Source organism: Canis lupus, chromosome 33, assembly GCF_011100685.1.
Source record: "Canis lupus familiaris isolate Mischka breed German Shepherd chromosome 33, alternate assembly UU_Cfam_GSD_1.0, whole genome shotgun sequence".
NCBI lineage: Eukaryota > Metazoa > Chordata > Mammalia > Carnivora > Canidae > Canis > Canis lupus.
In genome coordinates this window covers 11,813,011-11,836,784 of record NC_049254.1, presented here as the reverse complement: position 1 = coordinate 11,836,784, position 23,774 = coordinate 11,813,011, and the positions used below count along the sequence as shown (strand labels likewise).

Genomic DNA, 23,774 nt, shown 5'->3' with positions numbered 1-23,774 from the left:
TCTTCTCTTTTCCAAACTCGTCTTTTCAGTTACCCTCTCTCAGGAAATGGATCATATAATCCAGAAGTCATTCTTAACCAAAACAGCATGCACATGGGCCTTGAAGGTGCTAAGAGAAGCTTTTATAGCTGAATACTGTGGCATACACATTCCAGACACTATACTAAAAAAATAATGACTAATGGGTTAGATTGAGTGGACTAATTTTTGCTTACGGTAATTATGCTTTAGTTAGGTCTTAAAAGATTTTCTATTTTTAGATATGCCTACTAAAACATTTATATATGAATTTATGTAATGTGTAGCGTGTGCTTCAGAATAATCCAAGGGTGGAAGGAGTAAGTGAAGGTATAGATTAAACAAGATTGAACATGAATTGATAATTGTTAGAGTTGGGTGGTAAATGCATTCAGATTCATTACACTTTTCTCTGCTCCTGTGTATGTTTGAAATTTTCTATAATTTTTTTAAATGTGCTAGTGAATGATGTGTCTACTTAGGGCCCAAAGTATTACTTTTCCATCCTTCGTGCATTAAAGATACAGAGGAAACATTAGCTCTTTCCCATCTTGCTCTTATATATTAGAACTATCTTACTGAAATAATTTTATGTAGATCTATAAGAAAATTCCATCACAGGCACAGAATATGGATCCCTTTTGACTTTAATGATAAGGGGATTTTATCTAGATGATATAACATATATCATCTGTGCACTTGGCATTTAATGTTGTCGTTATCAAAAGACAGGAGAAAAGTTTAACTTTCCTGAAATATTTACTCCCATGTTAGGAAATGTTAATGTCCTATAAAAGTATTAAGTCTTAGTTTTAGCATCTGTTAAAATGATGGAGCAAAATATTTAAGTTGCCTTGAAGTCCACCAATTTAAGCATATATAGCAGTAAACATTAAAGGATTTTGTGTTAGCCTGCCTGTATTTCTCCACACCACCTTAGTTCAACTACTTAACCATCCCAAGTTTCTTTCCCAAATTATCCAACAGTAGAGGAATAAGGGAATGTTGTGTTTTCATTAACCGGTGCAAAGAGCATTTGTTTTTCTTCTATGACAATGTATGTGGCAAAGGGAGATGTTCACTTGTTAATCTGGGTGACGTTTGGAAAAGAATAACTCACCTAACCACAGGACCTGAAGAGTGGATGCCCAGCAATTGTCAATGAGAAGGGAGCAAAAGTATTACTTCACTGCTGATCAGAATGTCCATGTAGGGCATGTAACCAGTTTCCCATCATACCAAGTGGGTGGGACAGTCCTGAGTTAAGTACTGAATGGTTTCTTTGAAGATGTTAGCTCTCTTTGCATCCCTTGTTTCATCTCTAAAATGGTGCTAATTCATCCCATTTCTGCCTTAAAATGATTGTATGATTTTTACTATTTTTTAAATAACACTACTAAAATCAGGGTAAGATGCAGAAACAAAAACATGGCAGCGAGCACCATACACCATCTATCTCTGGGAGGCAGCACTGTGTGCAGGGTGAGGAAACGGTCTTGTTCTATTTCCTTGCCAATTGTGAATTCTTAATTCAGTTAGTTTTGAGAAATGGACTTGGGAGACTTTGAATAAAACCTTCAGTAATTACCAATAAATGAGTTTCCGGTCCAAAAGTATTAGTACAGATCTTTTTGCAGTATCTAGTTTGAAAGCAAGATGAGGGGTGAAATTTAATATTTCACATGGTTTTATATGCCAAATGAGCTGTGTCAGAATGACAGGCTCTCTGGACAGTTGATGGTTCCTAGATGTTAATTTGCTTTATTTTTTCCCCACCAATTACAAATCAAGATTTTTTGAAACCTAGGCAATTGATGGAAATATTAAGCCATAGTTACATGCACAGGAACTTTTCCAGAAATGCTTGTTCTAATTGGTACTACTACTTTATTTATAATGAATTTTTATCAAAATATCCTTTTATAGAATGTTTAATTAGCACTGGAGCCTTTTGGGGAAAAGGGAAATGATTATCACTTTTCTGTAGGACTCTCAAATTTTGATACATTACAATTGTAAGTGAACATTCAGGAAAATGAAGTTAGAGTCCTTTTCTTTGGCAAATCAAACTTTTTTAAGAGAAGTTTTTCTTTGAATATTTGTGATACTGAACATTTAACATCTATTATGTTGGATCTCTGTTCTACTCTGTTATTTCTTCAAGACAAATCTTCCTTCACTCTCACTGCCTACTCTAAAACCTCGTTTGCAACTTCTTTTTATAGTGGGGAACATTGGCCCTTATCAGCACTGTTTTATTTGAACAAAGACCAATCATATTTTTTTGTTTGTTCAGGAGTCGGACGGCCAAGGCTGCCCCTTTTGCCGCTGTGAAATAAAAGGAACAGAGCCCATAATCGTGGACCCCTTTGATCCAAGAGATGAAGGTTCCAGGTGCTGTAGCATCATTGACCCCTTTGGAATGCCAATGCTGGACCTGGATGATGACGATGACCGAGAAGAGTCCTTGATGATGAATCGGTTGGCAAATGTTCGAAAGGTAAAATGATAGAGCACAGTTTTAATCAGGGTGGTGTGTGGGCATGAAAAAGCAATGATGCTGTCACAAAAGGGCTTTGAATGAGTTGGTTTGGGCTTGGGAAAGAAAGATGGAAGAATCAAAAGGAAGGCAAAGACCTAAGTCATGTTGATAGGCTAATGAAGTCATAGATTGAGAAAGAACTAGTGTCTACTCGAAGTACTCTTGCTGGTTTTAAACTTCAAAATGAGAGATGGTGAGAGCTTTCATATAGAAGTAAACATTGTCTAAGACTGGCAAGAAAGATCTGTGAAGAAAAAATAAAGAAAAATTAAGAAAGAAAAAAGAAAATATAAAAATTGGAAATGAGGAAACTGAATAAAAACAGACTTTGTTGAAGTCTAAAGGAAGTATCTATTAGAGTTATTTTCTTACCAGGAAAGCCAGCCTTCCTTTCGGCTACTGAGAAGTCAGGTAAGATTTACCTTTGTGAATTTACCATAGTGTGTGCTCTGCTTATCAAAATTGCTGACTCAGAAAATTGACTTTGTCAATTTACTGAGAACAGATGCTGCTGCCCAGTGGAGTAGCTGAGCTCACAAAAGACTAGTCAATGAACTAGAATGCCAACTGAATAAGTTACAAGCCAGAAATATCATGGTTAAGATTACTGGACTGTTAGATATCAGGTTATTCTGTGTACAGAAAGATCTAGGAGATTTGGATTACACTCAGGATTTCTGTGTTCTCAAAATCAGAAAAATGGCAATGAGTGGTATGAAAGGATCTGCAAATGGAGTGTGAAGGTGCCCCCTCCCAGCCCTCCTCCTGACTCCAGGCAGACAGGGCTAATCAATCATGGCACTCATCCCTGCTGAGGTCACAGCCTTAAAGAACCTCCACTGCAATTCATTAGGACTTGGCAGGTAAAGTGAAACCTATCTGCCATCTAGGTGGAGTGATAACAACACATAATGGCATCAGATACTTTGCATCTGTCCCTGTGGTAGGGAAACCCTTGGTGCAGGGAACAGACGAAGCCTTTGTTTGCATTACTCCTTCTTTAGGATATCCAAATTGAGTTCCTATACTTTCTATATTTCAGTGTTGCACACTCAACAAAGATGTATACCCTGGGTATTTTTTACGTGTACAGATACATCACCATCACCAACATGGCTACTCTGACATTTTCGGTCTGAGATTATTTCTTTTCTTCATCTCATTAATTTTTCATAAATATCATAATTTAACTCCCAGAGAAACTACTCTTGATTCTACCCTTTAATCCTGAGAATTTAGTTTTGAAGCACATAATTCCTTTGACCCAATAGATGGAAGAAAGGAAATAGTTGTTACTCAGTATCCTTTATATGAGCAAAGCATGTTTATATATTTTACTCTCTGAACAACTTGGAGAGGTAAATTTTCTTCTCATTTTTCAGATAAGGAGTGAGGTACAGATTACAACATGTCACCTGGCTGCATTAGTAAGTTGTGGAGACTAGATTCTAACTGATGTTTTCTGGGTAACAGTACAGCGATGTATCCCAAATCACACGTGTAGCTCTCTCCCATACTGAGTCATGAAATGGTTTCTACTAAGTCAGATTATTGAGTGTATGCTAGAACATTCCTCATACGAGATTATTAATTTTAATTAATAGGGGTAATAAAATGGTACATTGATGATAAAATAGTAATGTAATAACAGGGCACTGTTCTGGGTTCTTAAGTCCTCGATATCATTTGGTTATCTCACCACCCAGTGAAGAAGCTACTGTTACTGTCCTGTTCTACAAAGGATAAATAAAACTGAGGAAGAAAGAAGTGAAATAGCTTGCCTAAGATCCCAGTGCTACTCTATAGCAGAACCAGTACTTTATTCCAGATCTTCCTAACTTCAAAACTCCAGTTGTGAACCATCACCCAGTATGCCTCTTTTGCCCTCCTTGCAACATGCCACACACATTGTCCTTGATAGAGTGTAACTACTTGTCTTCTGAAGGTCTTTCCAGTTCTGTAATATAATGTATGTTATGAATAATTACTGACCCCCAATACAGTCTTAACCAGAAGTTAAAAGTAATTTGAATTTGATCTGTTGATAAAAACATAAAATTATAAAAATATTCATGCCCTATAAAAATATTTATACTCACACGTACCTAATGGGTCACCAAAAATCAAGCAAATTCAGTTAAGACCTGCTAATTAACACATAATGACTACTAAATCTGTTTTCCAGTATACTAGCCATATGTGGCTAATTTAAATGTAACTTCAAAATAATAAAAGTCTAATAAAGTGTTCCTCAGTCACATCGAACATATTTTAAATGCTCAGTAACCACTTGTGTTTAGTGGGTACCATATTGAACTATACAAATATAGAATATTTTCTATGGGTATTGAGATATCTTTTATTGATATAATAGAAATAGCTATTCTCCAGTAGATAATTCTATTGGACGGAGCTTTCTTAGATCATCCCTGTAGGCTCTTAATGGAAGAAGCTAGGTCTTGATGCAAAATACCTTTCCATTTAATTTAATAACCTAATGGTCTTAGCTTGGCCTGGATATTTGACAGATATCTAGCCCTGGAATCAGCAAGCTATGGCCTGCTTTTCTTGGTTTGTTTTTCTGTGAGCGAATGATTTTACATTTTATATGAGTATATATATTTAAATGAGTTTATAAGTACCTACCTAATTTCTTTTTTCTTTTTTTTTTTTTTTCTTCTTGGCTTGGCTTGCAAAGCCTAAAATATTTCCTGCCTAGCCCTTTAAGAAAAAGATTTCATCCCCTGGGTCTAGGACACAGGAAGCATATAAAGAATGTTTATTGAATGTGTGGATAATAGGGAATGACAGAAAAGTATTTGAGAAACATACAGCAGCTCAAGTAGTTCACATGACCTAGGAGGTAATGTTTCCTAGCTAGGGAAAAGGCATTTCACTTTTCTTCACTAAATGGATTTTCTTCTTTCAGTGATTGATGTCAGGGGAGGAGAGTGGGGACTTAAGAGTAATTCTTTCAAGAACTTTGTATACTCTAACTGCGTGGGGCGGGGCGGGGGGAACAGGCGCTGCCTCTGTGAGGTTAGGGAACTTTGCGTCTTGGTCTGTTTCCCATTGAATGAAGTGGAAGCTTGAGCCCTGCTTAGTAGTGGCACTGACAACCGCAAGGAGTCTTGGTGACATAGAATGAGCCCCAGAATGTTCAGGGGGACTCTCGTGGTTCCCCCAGCTCTTTTCGCCCACTCTCACCACGCATGTTTTGTTCTCCCGGGCACACTGGTGAGCTTTCTGTCAAGGGAGTTGAGAGGTTTTTACACTGATCTTCTTTTTAGTTTACCAAGAAAAGGATGGTGGTCTCAGGCATGTGTCGTTCCGAAGTCCCACTTCAGTGGCTTATTTGGCCGTCACCAGTGTCATTTCATAAAGCTGCCCTACACTCGGTGTTACTTCTCTACTTTCCTTTGGCAGTTGTTAGATATTGGAGAAATTTAAACAACTCGTAATTATTTTTTTTAAGTTGAGTCATATTTCAATTAAATGTCTTTATGTGCACTGATCTGCTTCTAGTCAATTAAACAGATTGTAAATTTTACAATATTTCATAAATCCCTGCCACTTCACTTTCCATAAAACCTAAATTTTAGTGTAGATACAAGCATCAGTCTTTCTGACTAATTGGGAAAAATGTTGCTATGACATTATGTTCTCATGGCTCTTTATATGTGCTTGTGTTTCAGGAGTTACACTAAATTGTTTTGTTAGATTTAGAGGACTGCCTTCTCCATTAGACGATTAATTCTTAAGGCCAATGTCTTCTTTCTTTTTGTGTTATCCTGGTACGTAAACACAGGCAGTAAATATTTATTAAATGAAATAATAATATGTACATGCATGCTCTCACATGTTCTTTGAAATCAGTGCCCTGATCCGATACATCTGTCTTTATTCCAAACTGAAGATTGAATATAAATATACAAAATACCAGATTATAGGTTCTATTGAGTTCTGTCTTCCAGCTGAGATTATAAACAAATATCACACTATCATTTTGATGCAATAGCTCTTCTATCTGAGTTTTCTTCCTCTCTGGTTTTTCAGTCTGTTGCATCATTCATTCATTCACCCACCCACTCGCTCATTTATTCATTCATTTTTAAAACACTTCATTTTCTCCTCTCTCAGAATGACTGTAAGTCATTGTCCAGTGGAATGGTTCCATTTTCTTCCATCTGCTGTTTCAAATACTCATCTTCCTCCTGTTTCTGAGCAGGTTGATGACTGTGTTGTGAGATAATTCCTGCCTGTCTTAAGCATATTGCATTCTTTAAATTAGTAATGCTTCTATCATAGCATGGAGGACTGTGCTGTTTGTATATTCCTGTTACCATGGTGATATCCTGTAGCTGGAGTTTATAAATAGTTGCATATTGAACATATAGAATATCTTTTCATTGTTTCTTTTATAAATATACTAATCTTCCAGAAGCAAACAGAATGTATAAAGCTACAATACAGCATATGGGTTACCATCCTAGAAAGTAGTCTATTTTATGATTTTAACTAGGAGATGTTTTAGATTTAGCCTGAAATTGTACCACAGCCTGAGTCTTCAAGCTGTCAGAATTTCTAGGATAATTGGATCTGAGTAAGTCTGCAGAGGAAGTCTAGGGTGTGATTTTAAGATCATGGCCTTCTTTTCTGACTTCAGTCAGATCAGAGCTAAGAAAAGGTGTCTATTGCCAGTCAGAGTTTTGTTTCATTTTGTCAAAGGTGTAAGGAGTCTTAACCGTTCCTCAGCAGTTATGTTGATAGAACATGTTTTTCACCAAATACATAAAATTACAAACAAAATAAAGATTTGCATTCAAAATGAAAATGTTGACAGTCTGACCTCATATATGCACTGAATTCCATAGTTCTTAACTGTTATATTTTCTTAAAAGTGTATTTAAAACTTAATGCATGGCCATGTAAAATGAAATACAGGTGTGACCAGAGATCAACGGAATTATTCTTTTATCCTTCTTTATACATTCTCCTAATGTTGCTATCACTAGTTAAAATACATATTACTAATTTAAAAACATATATTACCTATTTCTTTTCCCAATAATAATGTGTAAGGAAAGGACCCTTGATACTCTTGATCCTGAGGAAAAGAGTTCATGTGCACAGATCAATGTTTTTAGGAAAATGTTTCTTTTTTTTAATGTGACTTAGGGTCTGACCACAGGGCTCAGGTCCATGTTGGAGGAGTAAAGACAAAACTTACCACAACAGTGAAATACAAAAATAATAGACGTTCAAGATATAGGGCATGGTTCTCAACTACAGGCAGATGTACCTCCTGAAGGTATTCAGAAATATGTGAGGACATTTTGATTTTCACAATGACTGAGGGGGTGGAAGAAAGCTGTGGGATCTAGAGGCCAGAGGTAGAGAGATCCTGCAACCCATGGAACAGTCCCACCCAAGAAGAATTATTGTGATCACACGCCAGCAGTCCTCACCTCTCCCCTGGGCAGTGCAAGTAGTCATGGGTGACAGTAGGCCATGCGAAGTCAACAGGTTCATTTGCCATTTAATTGCATTCTGTCTACTGATTTTTCTTAAACTCACCATGCAAAAGAGTAGTGCTTTTTATTAGTATGGGATTCACAAAGGGAAACGCTGCCTTGTCCAAGTGCTATGTGATGGTATAGGCGACTGCAAAGACGTTGTTACAGATTCCTTTAAAATGGCTTGAATAATTAGTTTAGGAGGAGCAAGCCCTTGAGCTCTTGTACTTTGTGTGAGTCTGCCTCCTGTGGTAGACTGGAGACTTAGGCTGCGTGCCTTCTCTGCTAGCTTTGGCCCTTTTTTTCCTTCCCAGACGCTTGCATAGTGCCTGGCACGCAGTGTGCCACTGAGAAAAGTGTTTGTTTTTGTTTTTAACTGAACGATTAGTAGTGACACTGAAGAACAGTGCTATTAAAATTCCTGGAGTCCAGCAACCTGGGTTTTTGTTCTACTTAATATCTATGTCCTTGCAATTGGTTAGTTAACCCCTGTGCCTCAGTAGCCTTATCTGTGAAACCCTGCCTTTTAGGGTTGAGAGTAAATGAGCTAACACATACAAAGCCACTGGAACATTGCTGGTGCATTCTAAGTGTTAAGTATTAGTTGTCATTAACATTATTTTTGTATACTGTTTTTTATTTTTTGTTTTTTTTTTAAAAGATTTTATTTATGTATTCATAAGAGAGACAGAGAGAGAGGCAGAGACACAGAGAAGCTGGCTCCCCGATCCCAGGATCCCCGGATCATGACCTGAGCCGGAGCCAGATGCTCAGCCACTGAGCCACCCAGGTGCCCCTGTATACTGATTAAGACTCCTGCAATATTGCTGTGCATCTAGAAATTAAATACCAATATTTTTGAGATGTCTGTGGAAGTTTTTTTTTCTTTAAGATACTATTAGCTACCATTACTTAGAAAGAACTAGACACTACCACTGTGTTGGTTTGGCAAGCAGTTGGTTGTATTTCTTTACTCTATTAATAGCTACGGAGTTCTGATTTCGTTGCATGGCTACATTAAAATAATTTATTATAACATCATCCTTTAGGTTTAAAACTCCAAGAAAATGCAAAGTTGCCAGCATGTCAGCTGAAATCCTATTTTAAACACTAAATAGAGAAGCTTACAGTAGTCTTCTTTTCCACCTAACTAAATTGAAATAATTAAGTAGTCACTAAAGCACAGCGAAGAGCCACAGTAACTAAATAATAATTGTTTGTTGTCCAAGCGGGCTGTACCTGGTATTTTGCAAGGCAGCATGAGTTTCACATGAGGGCATTTTTCAGTGACTGAAGTTTATTCCTTTAATCCCCAGAATGTTCTTGTTTCTCAGCCATTTTTATGGAAATACTGCTGAATTATGTGTCACCCTTCCCTGACTTTTCAAAATTGGTTATGCAGCTGAGTGAATCAAAGGGCATAAGAAGCCACCACAATCGGCATGACAGACTTCTTGAAGCTTACTTTCGCTATGAGATTTCTGGGGAGGTTGCACAAAGACAGGGGAGCCATCAATTTAAATTAAAATCACATAGAATATTTGGATCAGGATGCAAAATTTATATAAATGTTTAAAGTAAAATATAAACTTCAAAGAAATGTCAGGGTTATGGAGGCTGGTCACAAGCCAGGGGATTATGTCCTCATAACAGGTACTTCAGTGGGAAGCAGCAGAGCTCAGCGTCCTTACCAGGAGGCCGTTTAACATTTTAATGGGGCTGTGTCTCTGGGATTATCCACTTGTGAGGCCCTTTGCACTTCCTGACAGTGCAATTTTATCAACCACCTCCCTGTCAAACCTTAGGGAAGGCAACTCTTTGTTCTCTTAGTAGTTCTCCCAGGATAAGTTTCTACCCATTTTCCTCTTCTTCACTGCGTCTAATTTGTAGTATCTAAAAAAATTCTGGAAGTTATTAGTAGAAGTGTAAACAATAATGATAATTTATAATAGTCTCATTTTATACACAAATCAAATATCCATATACTTAGTGCGGTTAACAGGGTGTCTCCGTTGTGCTCTTAAAGGAAGAAATTATCCCCCTCTTTAGAGGACTTGGTGGGGGGCGGTGCTGGTTGGTTGTTTTGTTTCACTTTTGTATTTTAAGACTTTCAGAGTGGTTTTAGATTTACAGCAAAAGCAGGGGAATATACAGAGATTTCTCCTATACCCCCTGTCCCCATACACATGTAGCTTCCCCCATTATCAACATCCTCCATCAGAGGAACAGATTTGTTACAATTGATAAACCTGCATTGATACATCATTATCACCCAGAGTCCATGGTTTCCATTAGGGGTCACTTTTGGTGTTGTGCATGCTATGGGTTTGGACAAATGTATAATGACACGTATCCACTATAATAGTGTCATGCAGAGTATTTTCACTGCCTTAAAAATCATCTGGAATCTGTCTTTTCTAGAATGTCATATGGTTGGAATCATACACTATGTACCTTCTCAGATTGGTTTCTTTCACTTAGTAGTAATATTTAGAGTAGACCACCAAACTGTCTTCCAAAGTGACTGTAGCATTTTATATTCACACCAGTAATGAATAAGAGTTCTTGTTGTTCCACATCCTCTCCTGCATTTAGTGTTGTCAGTGTTCTTCATTTGGGCCATCAAAGAAGTGTATAGCAATATCTCATTGTTTCAATTTACATTTCCCTGATGACATATGATGTGGAGCATCCTTTCATATATGCTTATTTGGCATCAGTATATCTTTGGTGAAGTATCTGTGAAGGTATTTGGCCGATTTTTTTATTTAGTTGTTTTCGTACTATTAGATTTTAAGCTTTTTGTATATTTTTGGATAACAGTCCTTTACAGATGTCTTTTCTAAATATTGTCTCTGGTTTGTAGCTCGTCTTTTTATTCTCTTGATGGTTTCTTTTACAGAGCAGAAAATTTTAATTTTAGTGATGTCGAACTTGCCAGTTATTTCTCCATGGTTCATGCCTTTGGTGTTATATCTAGAAAGTGATCAGCAAACCCAAGGTCATCTATGTTTCTCCTATTTATCTTCTAGGAGTTTTATTAAGTATTGTGAAGGTACAAAGTATGTGTCCAATTTTTTTTTTTTTTGCATGTGGATGTCCATTTGATTCAGCACCATTTGTTGAAAAGACTATGTGACAAAAGAGCCACAGATTAGTTCAGTGTTTTTATATGGGTCTATTTCTAGGCTCCAGGCTCTTTATTGAAGTATTTGGCTTTCTTTTGACAATTCCAGAGCCTTGATTATTGTAGCTTCGTTTTAGGTGTTAAAGTCAGGTAGTGTCAAGTCCTCTAACTTTGTTCTTCAGTATCATGTTGATTTATTTGTGGTCTTTTGTCTCAGTATAAACTTTAAAAGTTTGATAATACAAACAAATAACTTGCCAGGATTTTTATTGGAATTGCATTGAATCTGTAGATCAAATTGGGAGGACTTTTCTCTTTTACTCTCAGTTTCTTCCCAAATTCCTACAGATAAAGCTTCTGGAAGTGTGACTGTGGATAAGCAGGGTATGATTATATTGCTCTAACATCACATTCCTCATGTAAGTTTTGTTTATTATCTAAAAGGAAACAATGGTACAGGATTCCAAAACAGACAAGTCATAAATACATATGGATGTGTGCATGTGTGTGTGATAAATGTTTTTGTTTCGGAATAATAGTCTGTATAGGCTGTTCTTTAAAAGACCTTAGGTTTTATGTTCACTAATTAACATGAAAAAAGAACCAAGAGGATAGTTAGCAGCAAGGAAACTATACTTAAAATATTACATTTTAATGATAAAAGTTTCTCAGTATCCTTCATTAATTTTCTTGCATTTAGAGAAAAATGTTGACCTTCCAAGAGTCCTTCTCATCATCTTTATAATATGTGGATTTACCTTGTTCAGAAATGAAAATTCATTAAGTAAAAACCTTGTTAGAAATATTACAAAATTGACTTTGATTATCTCTGGGATTGTCAGTACTCTCATCTTATTAGTAATTGGAGAGGTTTTCTCTTGTCCTGTTTTTAATAATAGCCTGGCTGGGTTTGAAGTTTCTTACCAAATGTTTTGCCATTTCCATAATAATGGATCGTATTAAAGGTTTTATAAAATCACTCTTTAAAAGGTGTGGATGAAATGAAGAATGACTAAAATAGAATGAATCCCTGATTATTATTGGTAATTGCTGAGCGTGCTGAGATGAGCTTTTGACTACTTTACTTCTTGGGCCTTTTCTCTCAGGATTTTCTGTTAAAATTGCAAATTCGGATTTCCCTATTCATTATGGTGGTCATTAGCATCCTATTCTAAGTGCTGAAGAATTCTGTAAGATTTGTCAGAGAAATAAAGAATAGCATTTATTCATTTCAGGAAGCAAAGGGCTAGGAAAAATTGGTAAGTATGTAGACATAAAAGAATCAGATGAGGTTTTTAAATTTCTAGAGCGCCAGGATTCCAATTTGTTAAAGATGTACTCATCACTACCAGTATTAAAGAATTTGGGAGAAATTGTTAGACGAATATACTGGTATGATGGTAATACAGGCAGGAGTTAAGGTACTCGGCTTCTGTATTTTGAAAGGAGCTGAAATGAAAAAAGATAATTTATTTTAAAGTTCTGAAAGCAAGTGTAATAGTAGAAAAAGTGAAAATTACCCAAAATCAAGATAAAGCAATGAAATTATAAAAATCAACCATTCTGTATTGTGAAAGGATGGTTCCATCTTCCCAAATCTCGTAGTTGCATTTATGTAAATGATTGTTTCATATGGCGCAGTAAATTCTGCACAATTAATTCCATCTCCATATCCTGCTCCCTATACTTGTTAATTTTTTCATAGCTTTCCATTTCTTTATTCTAACTTAATAGAGTAGACAGTTAAAGATGGAGTGACCAAGAAAGGGGACCCCATTTAATGTCCTTTGAATGGCAGAAAGGACATGATCTTTTAAAGAATCCCTTGATTAGTATGGCTTCTTATTCTAATTAGATTTTATTTATTCTTTAGGAGATTAAAACCAGAAGAACAGAGGTAAAGGCTCTACCATAAAATAATGAAGAAAATAAACTAGGAAAAGAATATTCACAACAACTGTAATGTAATAGAGGTTCACTAATAAATAAAGAGCTCATTCCAATCAATAAGGGGTACATTAAATAATATAATAGATAATGAGACAACATACAAAGTCAGTAAGCCAAAGAAGAAATACACTTGGCAAAAAAATACTGCTTTTTTTTTCCTAATTATTAAAGCAGTTCAAATTTAAACATTAACATGTGCCACTGAAATGCCAGTCAACTATTGAAGTAAACAAAAAATTCAAAACTATAAATACTTTATGCTTTTGAAATTTGTGCAGTGGTACCACTACACATAAGTAATAGAATAAATTCATTTTACCATCTGGACAGCAAAAGGTCTTATGACCTCCTACTGATTCTCATAAATTTTTACCTACCTTAGTTATGAGCCTATTATCTTTATACTCAAAACATTCTGTGAGTCTACCCTTAAAAATTAAAATGCACGTGAATTATAGTCAAATAAAAAAGGCTTTTTTAATTAAATAAAGTAAAAGTCAAAATGTGTATTACCAAAGACATTTTTTAATGTTATTACTTTATAATAGAAACATTTCAGAATAGCCCAAGTGTTCATGGCAGGAAATGTTATGTAAATGTTGGTATATACATGTGATTCAGCCTTTAAAATTATATTCATGAAGAATGTTTAATGGCAGCTAGAATTCTTTTGCTATAATGTTAGCCAATCTAGAGTAGATTAAAAATTGTATATGTGATTAGGAAACATCACCAGTGACTATGTTCGTGTCCTCAAAGCCTTTTTTGTATTTTCCTGTAATTCCAAATTTTAAGCACTGAAATTATGCCCTTTAAAATGAGGGGGGGAGGTGGAATGATGAAAGTGCAGTTGTGAAAACACAAGGAGATGAGCACCAAAATCAGTACAATTTATTTATCATGGTGAACAGTTGATACAATATGCATACCCCTAAACCTTTTAACCTCCTCTTTACTACTTTTGCTCTTATTTATTTCTATATGTAAGATGCTTTCCAGATCAAGATGAAAAAATAAAAATTTCTGTTAAATTCTAGAATTTTGTGTTAATGGTAAGAATTAATAGCAAATAATCCAAATGACATGTTTGATTTTTGAATGCATTGTAAGACTTTAGTCTAATTATTTGTTTCATATTTGATTTTGTTTAGGCCTAACAGTGAGAGGAATTTTCTAGGACAAAATAAGAAGGGTAGGAACTTTTTGTTTAAGGATATCTCTAATAGAATTATTGTTTGATAGTGAAGATGAGCAAACTCTGACTGGAATTTTGGAAATGTAATGGAATAGATTGTATTGTATCACTTCTATGTCAAAAGAGTCGATATTTCTAACTATATCATCCAAATGAATGTTTTATAACCACTTTTATTTCATATTTCATTTAATTTATTATTCCATAAAGTCTCCATGAAATAGATTAACCTTTTTTTTAATCTACAGGTAATTTGTGTAAGACTGCATGGCATTTTAAAGTTCTAGCTGAAACTCAAATATTACATATAGGAAATATATGTGTATGAAGTCAGATTATAGGTTTGATTATATGATTTTTTTAAATTATATGATTTTTTTTTATAATCAGTTGGCTTTAGGACTTCAGTTTGACAGTCACATTTCACATTAACATATTCCAATCAAGTGTATCCCTATCAATAATATATTTAATAATCTTGCCTGTTATTATTCAGGATTTAAATAAATGTTTTCCTACCCTTCTACTCAAGAAGTTTTATGTACATGTATTAAATCTGCATTTCTATACAAAATGGAGATGGTAGTGATTATAAAGGAATATTGGACAAATCAGTAGGAGGTGATTAAGTTAGCATAGTTCAGTTTTAGAATTTAAACTCGAGTCAGAGAGTAAGTTCCAGGTTTTTTGTTTGTTGTTGCTGTTTTCCCCAATAACTCCCACTATCACATATCAGAAGTAGAGAACAGTAAATGGCCTGAGTGATCTTGGGTTGGGGATTAGACCTGTAGAAGAAGACACAGGAGGAAGAGCTGAGAGAAATGGCTGATTATAGCATCTGTTTGGAAAATACTATAAATCGGTAGACTAAAGATGACCGGCCACATTTCCTTTGCACAGCTCAGCTTTAGAGCATTTGTTGTTTCTATGTAACAGGAAATTCTGATGCTATAGAATCAAAATCCTTTGAAAGACCATTAAATATCCAAATATTATATAGAGATAGAGGTACAGTTTAAAGGAGGAATAATTTTAGACCTACATTAAATCAGTCTATTTGCTTCTCTTTATTTTCAGAAGGAAAAAAAGGGCCAACTTTCTGTTCTTCTCATTGAGTTGATAAATTTTTATGTCATGAATTTTTTATTTCTCATCTAAGAATTTAATTATGAGAAGGGGTGTGAAGCATTGTGTTAAGTATCTTTTCTCCTTAGACTATCAGATAGGAAGGAAAAAATTGTGATTTTTTTCAAATAAATTAAAAGTGGCCGTTTATGGAACCATCTACTAAAACTGCCTACTAAAAATGTTTACAAATGCTCATAGTTAACATTGAATTTTGCCAGCAATAATAGTTAATGCAAAGTTTCAGTACTCTTGATTACAGAATTATTCATAGAGCAGAAAGTTCAGCAAAGAATAATATGTTAGTATCTAAAGGGCATTGTTAAATTATCTACTCTTACATGGGGATTTTAATATGATTCAGGGTAACTCAGGAAAATAAATAAAATATGGTAAATTGAGTCTACATAATCAGTAAAGATGAAACATCTTTTGTTTCTTCACATTACAAATATATTCTCCATAAAATCCTTCTAACTAAGTCAACTTACAGATACTATAATGCTTCAAAATGAATTAGTTTTTCAGGAGGATGGTATATAATTGCCTTGAGAATACAATATGAATTATGCTTAAGCAAGATCTGCTTCCAGTTACATTCACAAAGCTGTTGAGAATATGCTTCTCTAGAAGTATCTAGAAGTTCAAGGTTATTGCTGCACCCCACATACTGGTTTGGATGTCCATCCTGAGAATTTTCAGTATATCCTTTCAAATCTAACAGTTCACTCAATTCACCTCAGATCCATCCCTTTATTTAAACATATTAGGAACTTGGGAACTGTTTAAATATTAGTAATTAAAGCAGAAGTTAAGGTGTGAGGTGGTCTGTTGGCTGTGTCAGAATTCTCTTTTTCAGGTAATGAAGGAAGCAGGAAGATAGCTGTGGAAGGAAAGTGCTCAGATGAGCAGAGGTTTTATTCAGCAGTGTCCATTTTGTGCACCTAGCGCTGAAAACTTTCTCTGCAAACAACTAAATGGATAAAGTGCTATGTAATTCTCTCTCTGTGTGTGTGTGTGTGTGGCAGGGAGGGGGGATGGAATAGGAACTGTAGATAGTTTTGCTTCTTCAGTCTTTTTTGTAAAGGATAATTACCAGGTGACCAAAGCATTTTTGTCAGGTGGTGGTTTTGCAAATTGTCCTAATGGGATGTGTGGAGAATTGGAGGTCCTGTGACGTCTCCTGATCTAAGATACTGTGATACTGTGATGCACATTGTTTATATCAGGAATTCTTTCTATTATGTGTATGATCATTTTGGGGTGGTTTTTATTCCAGAAGGTTCAAATTCCTGACCATGTGAGGACTCCATGGATTTTTAAGTAGAATTGGTTTTTTTTTGTTTTTGTTTCTTAAAATTTTATTTATTTATTCATGAGACACACACACACACAGAGGCTGAGACACAGGCAGAGGGAGAAGCAGGCTCCCTGGGGAGCCCGATTGCAGCACTCGATCCCAGAACTCCAGGATCACGCCCTGGGCTGAAGTCAGATGCCCAAACACTGAGCCACCCAGGCATCCCAGTAGAATTATTTTATTAAGAATAGCGGCTACATTAAAATCAGTTTATTATGACTACAGAGTTTCTACTTTTTCTCTTCTAATTTAGTAACAATTGAGATTTTTTTTGTCTTATCACAGGGTAAGAGATATAAAAAAGAATCATGGAATTATTAAAAAGAAGAAAAGTTTCTTAATATGTCATGTAAAATTATGGGTAAATTTGTTGACCTATTTTAGTTATTTGGCACCCTAAAGAGAAGCAAAGAATTGGAAGTTCAGCAGTGTCATGACAATATTCAGGCATATCTGAGAGATGGACTAGATGATTTTGTTGAACCACTCAAATTTACTTTTAAGAATATCTCAGGGTGCCTCAGTGGCTCAGTCAGTGAAGCATGTGACTCTTGGTTTCAGCTCAGGTTGTGATCTCTATGGGTTTGAGATCAAGCCCTGTGTTGGCCTCCCCACTCAGCAGGGAGTTGGTTTGAAGATACTCTCCTTTGCTTCACGCCTCCCCCCCCATTCTCTTTGTCTCTGTCTCTAATACATAAATTAATCTTTTTAAAAAGCAGCCTTTACAGTGGGGACTGTAGCTCCCCACTCTTTAAGTGTGGTCTGTGCATAGTGACTGCCCTGCAGGAAGTACAGAATGGACAGGGAGAGTAAAAGAGAGTAACTTGACCTTGAAGAAGCCTTGACAGATAGCCCTTAGCTATATAATCAAAGGCCAGCATCAACAGTGAGGAATCGTTGATAGTGTGGGCCCTTGATACCATGTGGTTAAAATATTACTTGACTTTTGTCTTCCTTCCAAAACCCCATAACCCTAGTCTAATCATGAGGAAAAAACACCAAACAAACCCAATTTTACTAAAGCCTTATACAGTGTAACTAAGTGTGGATATGAACACAAATCTATCATTCCCCCTCAGATAAAGACAGAATGGCTAAATCTTTCTCACTGTTGCTACAGTTCAAATTAAATTGTCAATTGTTGGGATCCCTGGGTGGCGCAGCGGTTTGGCGCCTGCCTTTGGCCCAGGGCGCGGTCCTGGAGACCCGGGATCGAATCCCACATCGGGCTCCCGGTGCATGGAGCCTGCTTCTCCCTCTGCCTGTGTCTCTGCCTCTCTCTCTCTCTCTATCATGAATAAATAAACAAATAAATAAACAAACAAACAAATAAATAAATAAATAAATAAATAAATAAATTGTCAATTGTTGACATTGACTGCTCTTATAAAGATGAGTAATGTTAGGGGGAAAATGGGTTGATAACCAGCTTAACACTGAAAATACTAGCATTAGGAAACAGATGACTATCAAAGCATCGGTAGGTATAAAAATCAAGCCTAGATCTCCACAGAGCTAGTAACTTAGCCTTGAAAAGGGGCTGCCTACTATTTCATAACAATATTGTTTACGTTGGTGAGGCCATTTTATTAATTAGTATGATTATTATTAGTATAATTAGTATGAAATCACCAGCAGATTATGTCACATTAAAAGAAAAATCCTAAAATAAAAAAGGGTTACATACGTACAAATCAGAGTACTTGTTGCTGGCTTTTCATTGCCATTTTATCTACAAGACAATGTAGAAAATTGCAGTAGAAATACAAAACAATGTAGAAAACCTGCAGTAGCAAAGAAAAACATTTAACTTGATATCTTTTCCATATGAACGCCTGAGGAAAATACAATTGGGCTATTTTTATTTTAAATACACATTTTTATTTTTTAAACCCTGCTTGATTTAATTAGGATGTACGAAAGTAGGGCTATGCACTGGATGCATATTTTATATGGAACAAAATGACTTCTGAGTTCTAGAATACACTATAAATCAAAGATTTAAGAAAATTTCATAATATAGAAACCAAGAGCAGTGTGCATTACTGCATTGTATGTTTCTGGTTTCCTCATAAAATGTGGACGGGGTTCTGAGGGAAATGTTTGCCTTTGATTGTTTTTACACTATGTTTCTGCTCTTCTTTTTTTCCTAGGCCTTGTCTGCAATATGTAAGAGAAACTTACCCATTTATTTTTTCCCATAATACTGCCCTTGAGGGGCCATGTGAGTGCTTCCCATCTATTAATCAGAGTAAACTGAGTTTAACAGATGTTCAATGGCAGACACCTTCTCAAACCAAATGTCTTCCTTAAGAACTGAAAAGCCTGCACTTTGCACATCAAATCAACATCCTCTTTCTCTTCTCTGTTCTAGTGCACTGATAGGCAAAATTCACCAGTCACATCACCAGGATCCTCTCCCCTTGCACAGAGAAGAAAGCCACATCCAGACCCTCTCCAGATCCCACATCTGAGCCTGCCACCAGTACCTCCTCGCCTGGATCTAATTCAGAAAGGCATAGTTCGGTCTCCCTGTGGCAGTCCCACTGGTTCACCAAAGGTAAACCGATTTTACTAGAAACACAGATCAGTAAAGTGACAATTACGGATTGCTCAGATTCCTTTGAATTCCATCACTTGTATTTCTTGTGCTCTTAATTGTTTATGAAGAACTTTGATGTGTTTCTCATTTTATTTATGCTGAGCCCACTATCCTATTTTTGCTTTATTACTGTAAAAGTTACATAATTATTCAGAGAGCGTAGGACTGTAGTGTCTCCCTGATTTGCAAAAATGCATAGAAGAGTAAATATAGTTATTCTGTAAGATAGATTTTAAAAGTCATTATATGTATTAAAATAAATTGCATGCCCTTATCGAATGATATTTTACACTCATTTTCATAGTGTCATGACAAGAAAAATGTGATGGAAGTATATTTGCATAAGGGCTTATGATGTGATAAATTATCACCCAGGTTTCAAGGTGACTCAGAAGAGGCAATTATTTGTATAGTACTTTTTATACCTGAAGGAATTAATTACAAAGAATTACAATATTTGCAGAGTAATTACATTACTCTTTAATATTAAAGACGTAATCCTAACTGTATAAATCTAATAAGCCTACAGTTTGTTTAGTTTTGTGAGGACTTTTGTTTCCAAACTTGATAAGGGTGTATTTTGCTATATTAAATATAAGACTTAAAAAGTTAATTCCATTTGGGTACTATACTTTAGAGAGTCTAAGATGAGTCAGAAGCACAATATTTTAGTATTTGATTGTTCTCAATTACAGGTAACTTGATTTTAAGATCAGATTAAGACTTTTTAGGATGGCATTTAGTTAGAATTATGTAAACATTCAGCACATTCCTTTTTTCTGTAATATTTTCTAACGATAAAAGCACAAAATCATCAGATGAACCATGTAAATAAAAATAAAACCATAAAAGTCATATAGATTGAATTCAGGTGCATGTACCTTTATATTTCCATATGGGAATTAGATTCTTTTTTATATTAAGGATCCATAAGAATTCAGATAAGTTGTATAAGTAATTCTCTATTATTTGTGATTTTCCACTATTCTAGTAATAACTGGTAAAAGACAGGATCAGAGCAAATTTGCCCCTTAGTAGTAGCTTTATGTTGCAGCAGCAAATAAGAAAATGGCTTTTATTCTTTCAGAGATGTTACAAATCAAGTTGCTCTTTCAAAAAGTAAAACAACAATAACTTTGCTAGTTTCTTTTCTCTCTCCTAAATTGTAAAAGAGTGCAAATAAATTAAGAACTGCATATTATTTTCAACGAGTCAAAATCATTGTATAATTTTGATATTCTGCTACTTTTTCCTGTGTAGTCTTTATAGTCCATAACATTCAAGTTTATGTATTCATTTTCTACATAAGCTTCTTATTAATTTTTTTAACGTCATTAACTGATGATAAAAAGAAACATTAAAAGATGGCACAGGGATCTAATAAAATTCCATTATGGCTTAGAAAACAAAAGTGATAATAGACTAACTAGCCAAGAAATCATTTTTCAGTTCATGGTGCAACTTCTAATTCATTTATTTTTCCATTGTATCTCATCAGTCTTCTCCTTGCATGGTGAGAAAACAAGATAAACCACTCCCAGCACCGCCTCCTCCCTTAAGAGATCCTCCTCCACCTCCCCCTGAGAGACCTCCCCCGATCCCACCTGACAACAGACTGAGTCGACACTTCCATCACGTGGAAAGTGTGCCTTCTAGAGACCAGCCAATGCCTCTTGAAGCCTGGTGCCCTCGGGATGTGTTTGGAACTAATCAGTCAGTGGGTTGTCGACAATTAGGGGATGGCTCTCCAAAGCCTGGAATCACAGCAAGTTCAAATGTAAATGGAAGGCACAGTAGAATGGGCTCTGACCCTGTGCTTCTGCGAAAACACAGACGCCACGATTTGCCTTTAGAAGGAGCCAAGGTAAGGAATAAGCAAAGCAGAAGCTAAACAGTCTGCTCGAACTCTTCTGACAGGAGGTAGTATAAAAGGTTGGGCAGTGTTTTTTTGTTTTTTGTTTTGTTTTTTTGCCTGGTGTGGGCACTTCCCTGAAGGTCTTTAATTTTCTCCAAGTTATAAATAATCAGAAGCTCATTAAAACTTAAAAGAAGTCAGGAAGAAGGTTCTAAGTGATGATTTAATTTTAATGTGAAGACACCAGACAATTTGCAGGAGATTTATTTTACCTTCCCTTATTTCATCTGCCAAAACTTTTTCCTATTAATAACTTGTAGGTGGGAGAATCAGTACTGTTGTGTTTTTTTTTTTTTTTAACTCCTCTGGTTCTGTCTAATCTGAAAAAAGTTGACTGTAGCATATCATAAATCGATCATTGGAATTTTTGCCAACGATAGTCACCTTGCGTGTCCAGGTAAAATGAACTTTTCCCATATATAAAGGCACCACTTGCAGTTCACTCTTACAGAGTAAGCTCTTCATCCATAAAACTGAACGAGACCGTCACACGCACATGCATATACATGTGTGCGTGCTCACACATGCTCATTTGCCAAGGTTAAGTGGTAAAGAGAACTTTGTGTATTTAACTTCAGTGATTCTAGGGTAGCCAGGATATGAAGAGTCAAAATGTCTAGTTTGGCATTCACAGCAAGGGGAGGAATGGTGGGAGTTTGCCCTGACTCTGCCAGTAACTCACCTTGGTACCTTCGGTATTTTAAATATATCATCTGTTTTAAATATGAAGAACTCTAAAGGTTTCCCCCAAGGTCGTCTAGAAGGTAAGTGAAAGAAAAAGTACTAATAAAACCACTTTTATAGTGTTTTCTGAAAATGGAGTGCTTATCATCCTCAAATGTACATTCCCACAACCTGAAATCTGGATTGGAGGGATCTGCTGGGTTTTTTTTTCTTTTTTCTTTTTTTCCTTTAGTTTCTATTCCGTTTCATTCATATATGGTCCTACTTGTCTTGAGAAGAGGATTGGAACAGCCTCTGATGTGAATTGACAGGTTATATCTCAGCAACATATTACAATTTATTTCTTGAATGGACTTTGGAAATACTTACAATAATTATCTTAGCCAGTTCATTGAAGACCTTTTATTTCATGGTTCTTTTACATAATATGTTGTATAGTGTAAGCACTAATACAACCTGCCCTTCTAAGCCCTAGAACACTACACTGGCTGTTAATTTTTGTATGGAAGGTTACCATTTTTTAAATTGAAGTTACTATTTCATAACTTATAGGTATGAAATTTTATTTTGTTAATTATAGGTATGAAATATTAATAGTGACTTCAGTTGTGAAGATTCCTTCAAATGTTTTGTATGTGAACTTCTGTGTCTTGATCATTGATACATATTAATATGCCAGAGAACATTGAGGAAATTGCACAGTATCTCACTGAAAGGTGGATTTTAATCTTATTTAGTTTTGGCTAAATAAGCTTCATTAAGATTCTTTAAGGCCTAATCTCATATATTGTGTGTATTAATAATGCAGTGTTTATATTCTCAAAGTTAATTTCACATTACAACCAGATACAAAGTTTTAACCAAAATTAGACTTCTAAGATTTATGATTTCAGTCTATTTCTTCAACTTCTGTGGTGGATGATAAAAGAAGGATTTATATATAGTGAATGTAATAAATGCTGTAAGACAAACATCTCTTTTTCTCTCTCATGATCTTTATGAAGGACCTTCAATAGGCTACAAGGTACGTCATAACTTACATACAGTAGAAAAAGCCTAACTCTTCTTACTCATTTCACTGTGGGGAAACGTAAGAGGCTGGCTTCCGCTAACATCTAACAGAGGACTGGGTCCAGCTGGGATCTTGTGGCCCTCAGTTTCTGGGCTCCTGCCTTGGAGTTTTGTTTCTTACATCTTTATGGTGCTTACATCCAAACCGATTAAATTTCACATTTGTAAGTGCTTTCTATATGCAAGACCCTCGTGGTGTTCAGGATAACCGGCATCGCAATGCTCTCTCCCCTTTCAAATTTAACCAAATGTTTTAATAGCAGAGAAACCATTCAGCTCCTTCAGGCAGAAGGAAAAATGACAAGGATAAGGCAAAGCTGATAGCTGCATTTTAACCTGACTAAAAATCTTACCAGCACAGATCAACCAGGCTCTGGACTCAGAACAGAGTTTTATTTCCTGCTCTAGAATTTACTGGCTTTATGAATGTAAGCAACTTATTACGTCTTTGCCCCAACTCCACTTATTTTTACCTTTTTTTTTTTTTTTTTTTTTTACAAAGAGAAAGATTTACTTATAACATAAAAAATATCTTATTCTTTTTTTTTAATTTAAATTCCAGCACAGTTAACATACAGCGTTCTATTTATTTCAGGTGGTCAGTGTAGTGATTCCACGCTTCTGTGCATCACCTGGTGCTCATCAGCACAAGTGCACGACTTAGTCCCT

General features: G+C 35.6%; 1 protein-coding gene across 14 annotated transcripts in view; it reads left to right on the top strand.

Annotated features, from left to right (window-relative positions):
* Window positions 1-23,774, top strand: part of CBLB (Cbl proto-oncogene B) — a 407,079-nt gene that overhangs the window by 331,635 nt on the left and 51,670 nt on the right. For all 14 annotated transcript variants that reach the window (XR_005383232.1, XM_038582709.1, XM_038582710.1 and 11 more), the window contains 3 exons: window positions 2,315-2,518; window positions 19,208-19,393; window positions 20,934-21,299. Coding sequence is in view for 13 of the 14 variants with exons in the window: in XM_038582709.1 (XP_038438637.1) it covers window positions 2,315-2,518; window positions 19,208-19,393; window positions 20,934-21,299 (756 nt within the window). In the remaining variant the exon portion in view is untranslated. The remainder of the gene's footprint in view (window positions 1-2,314; window positions 2,519-19,207; window positions 19,394-20,933; window positions 21,300-23,774) is intronic.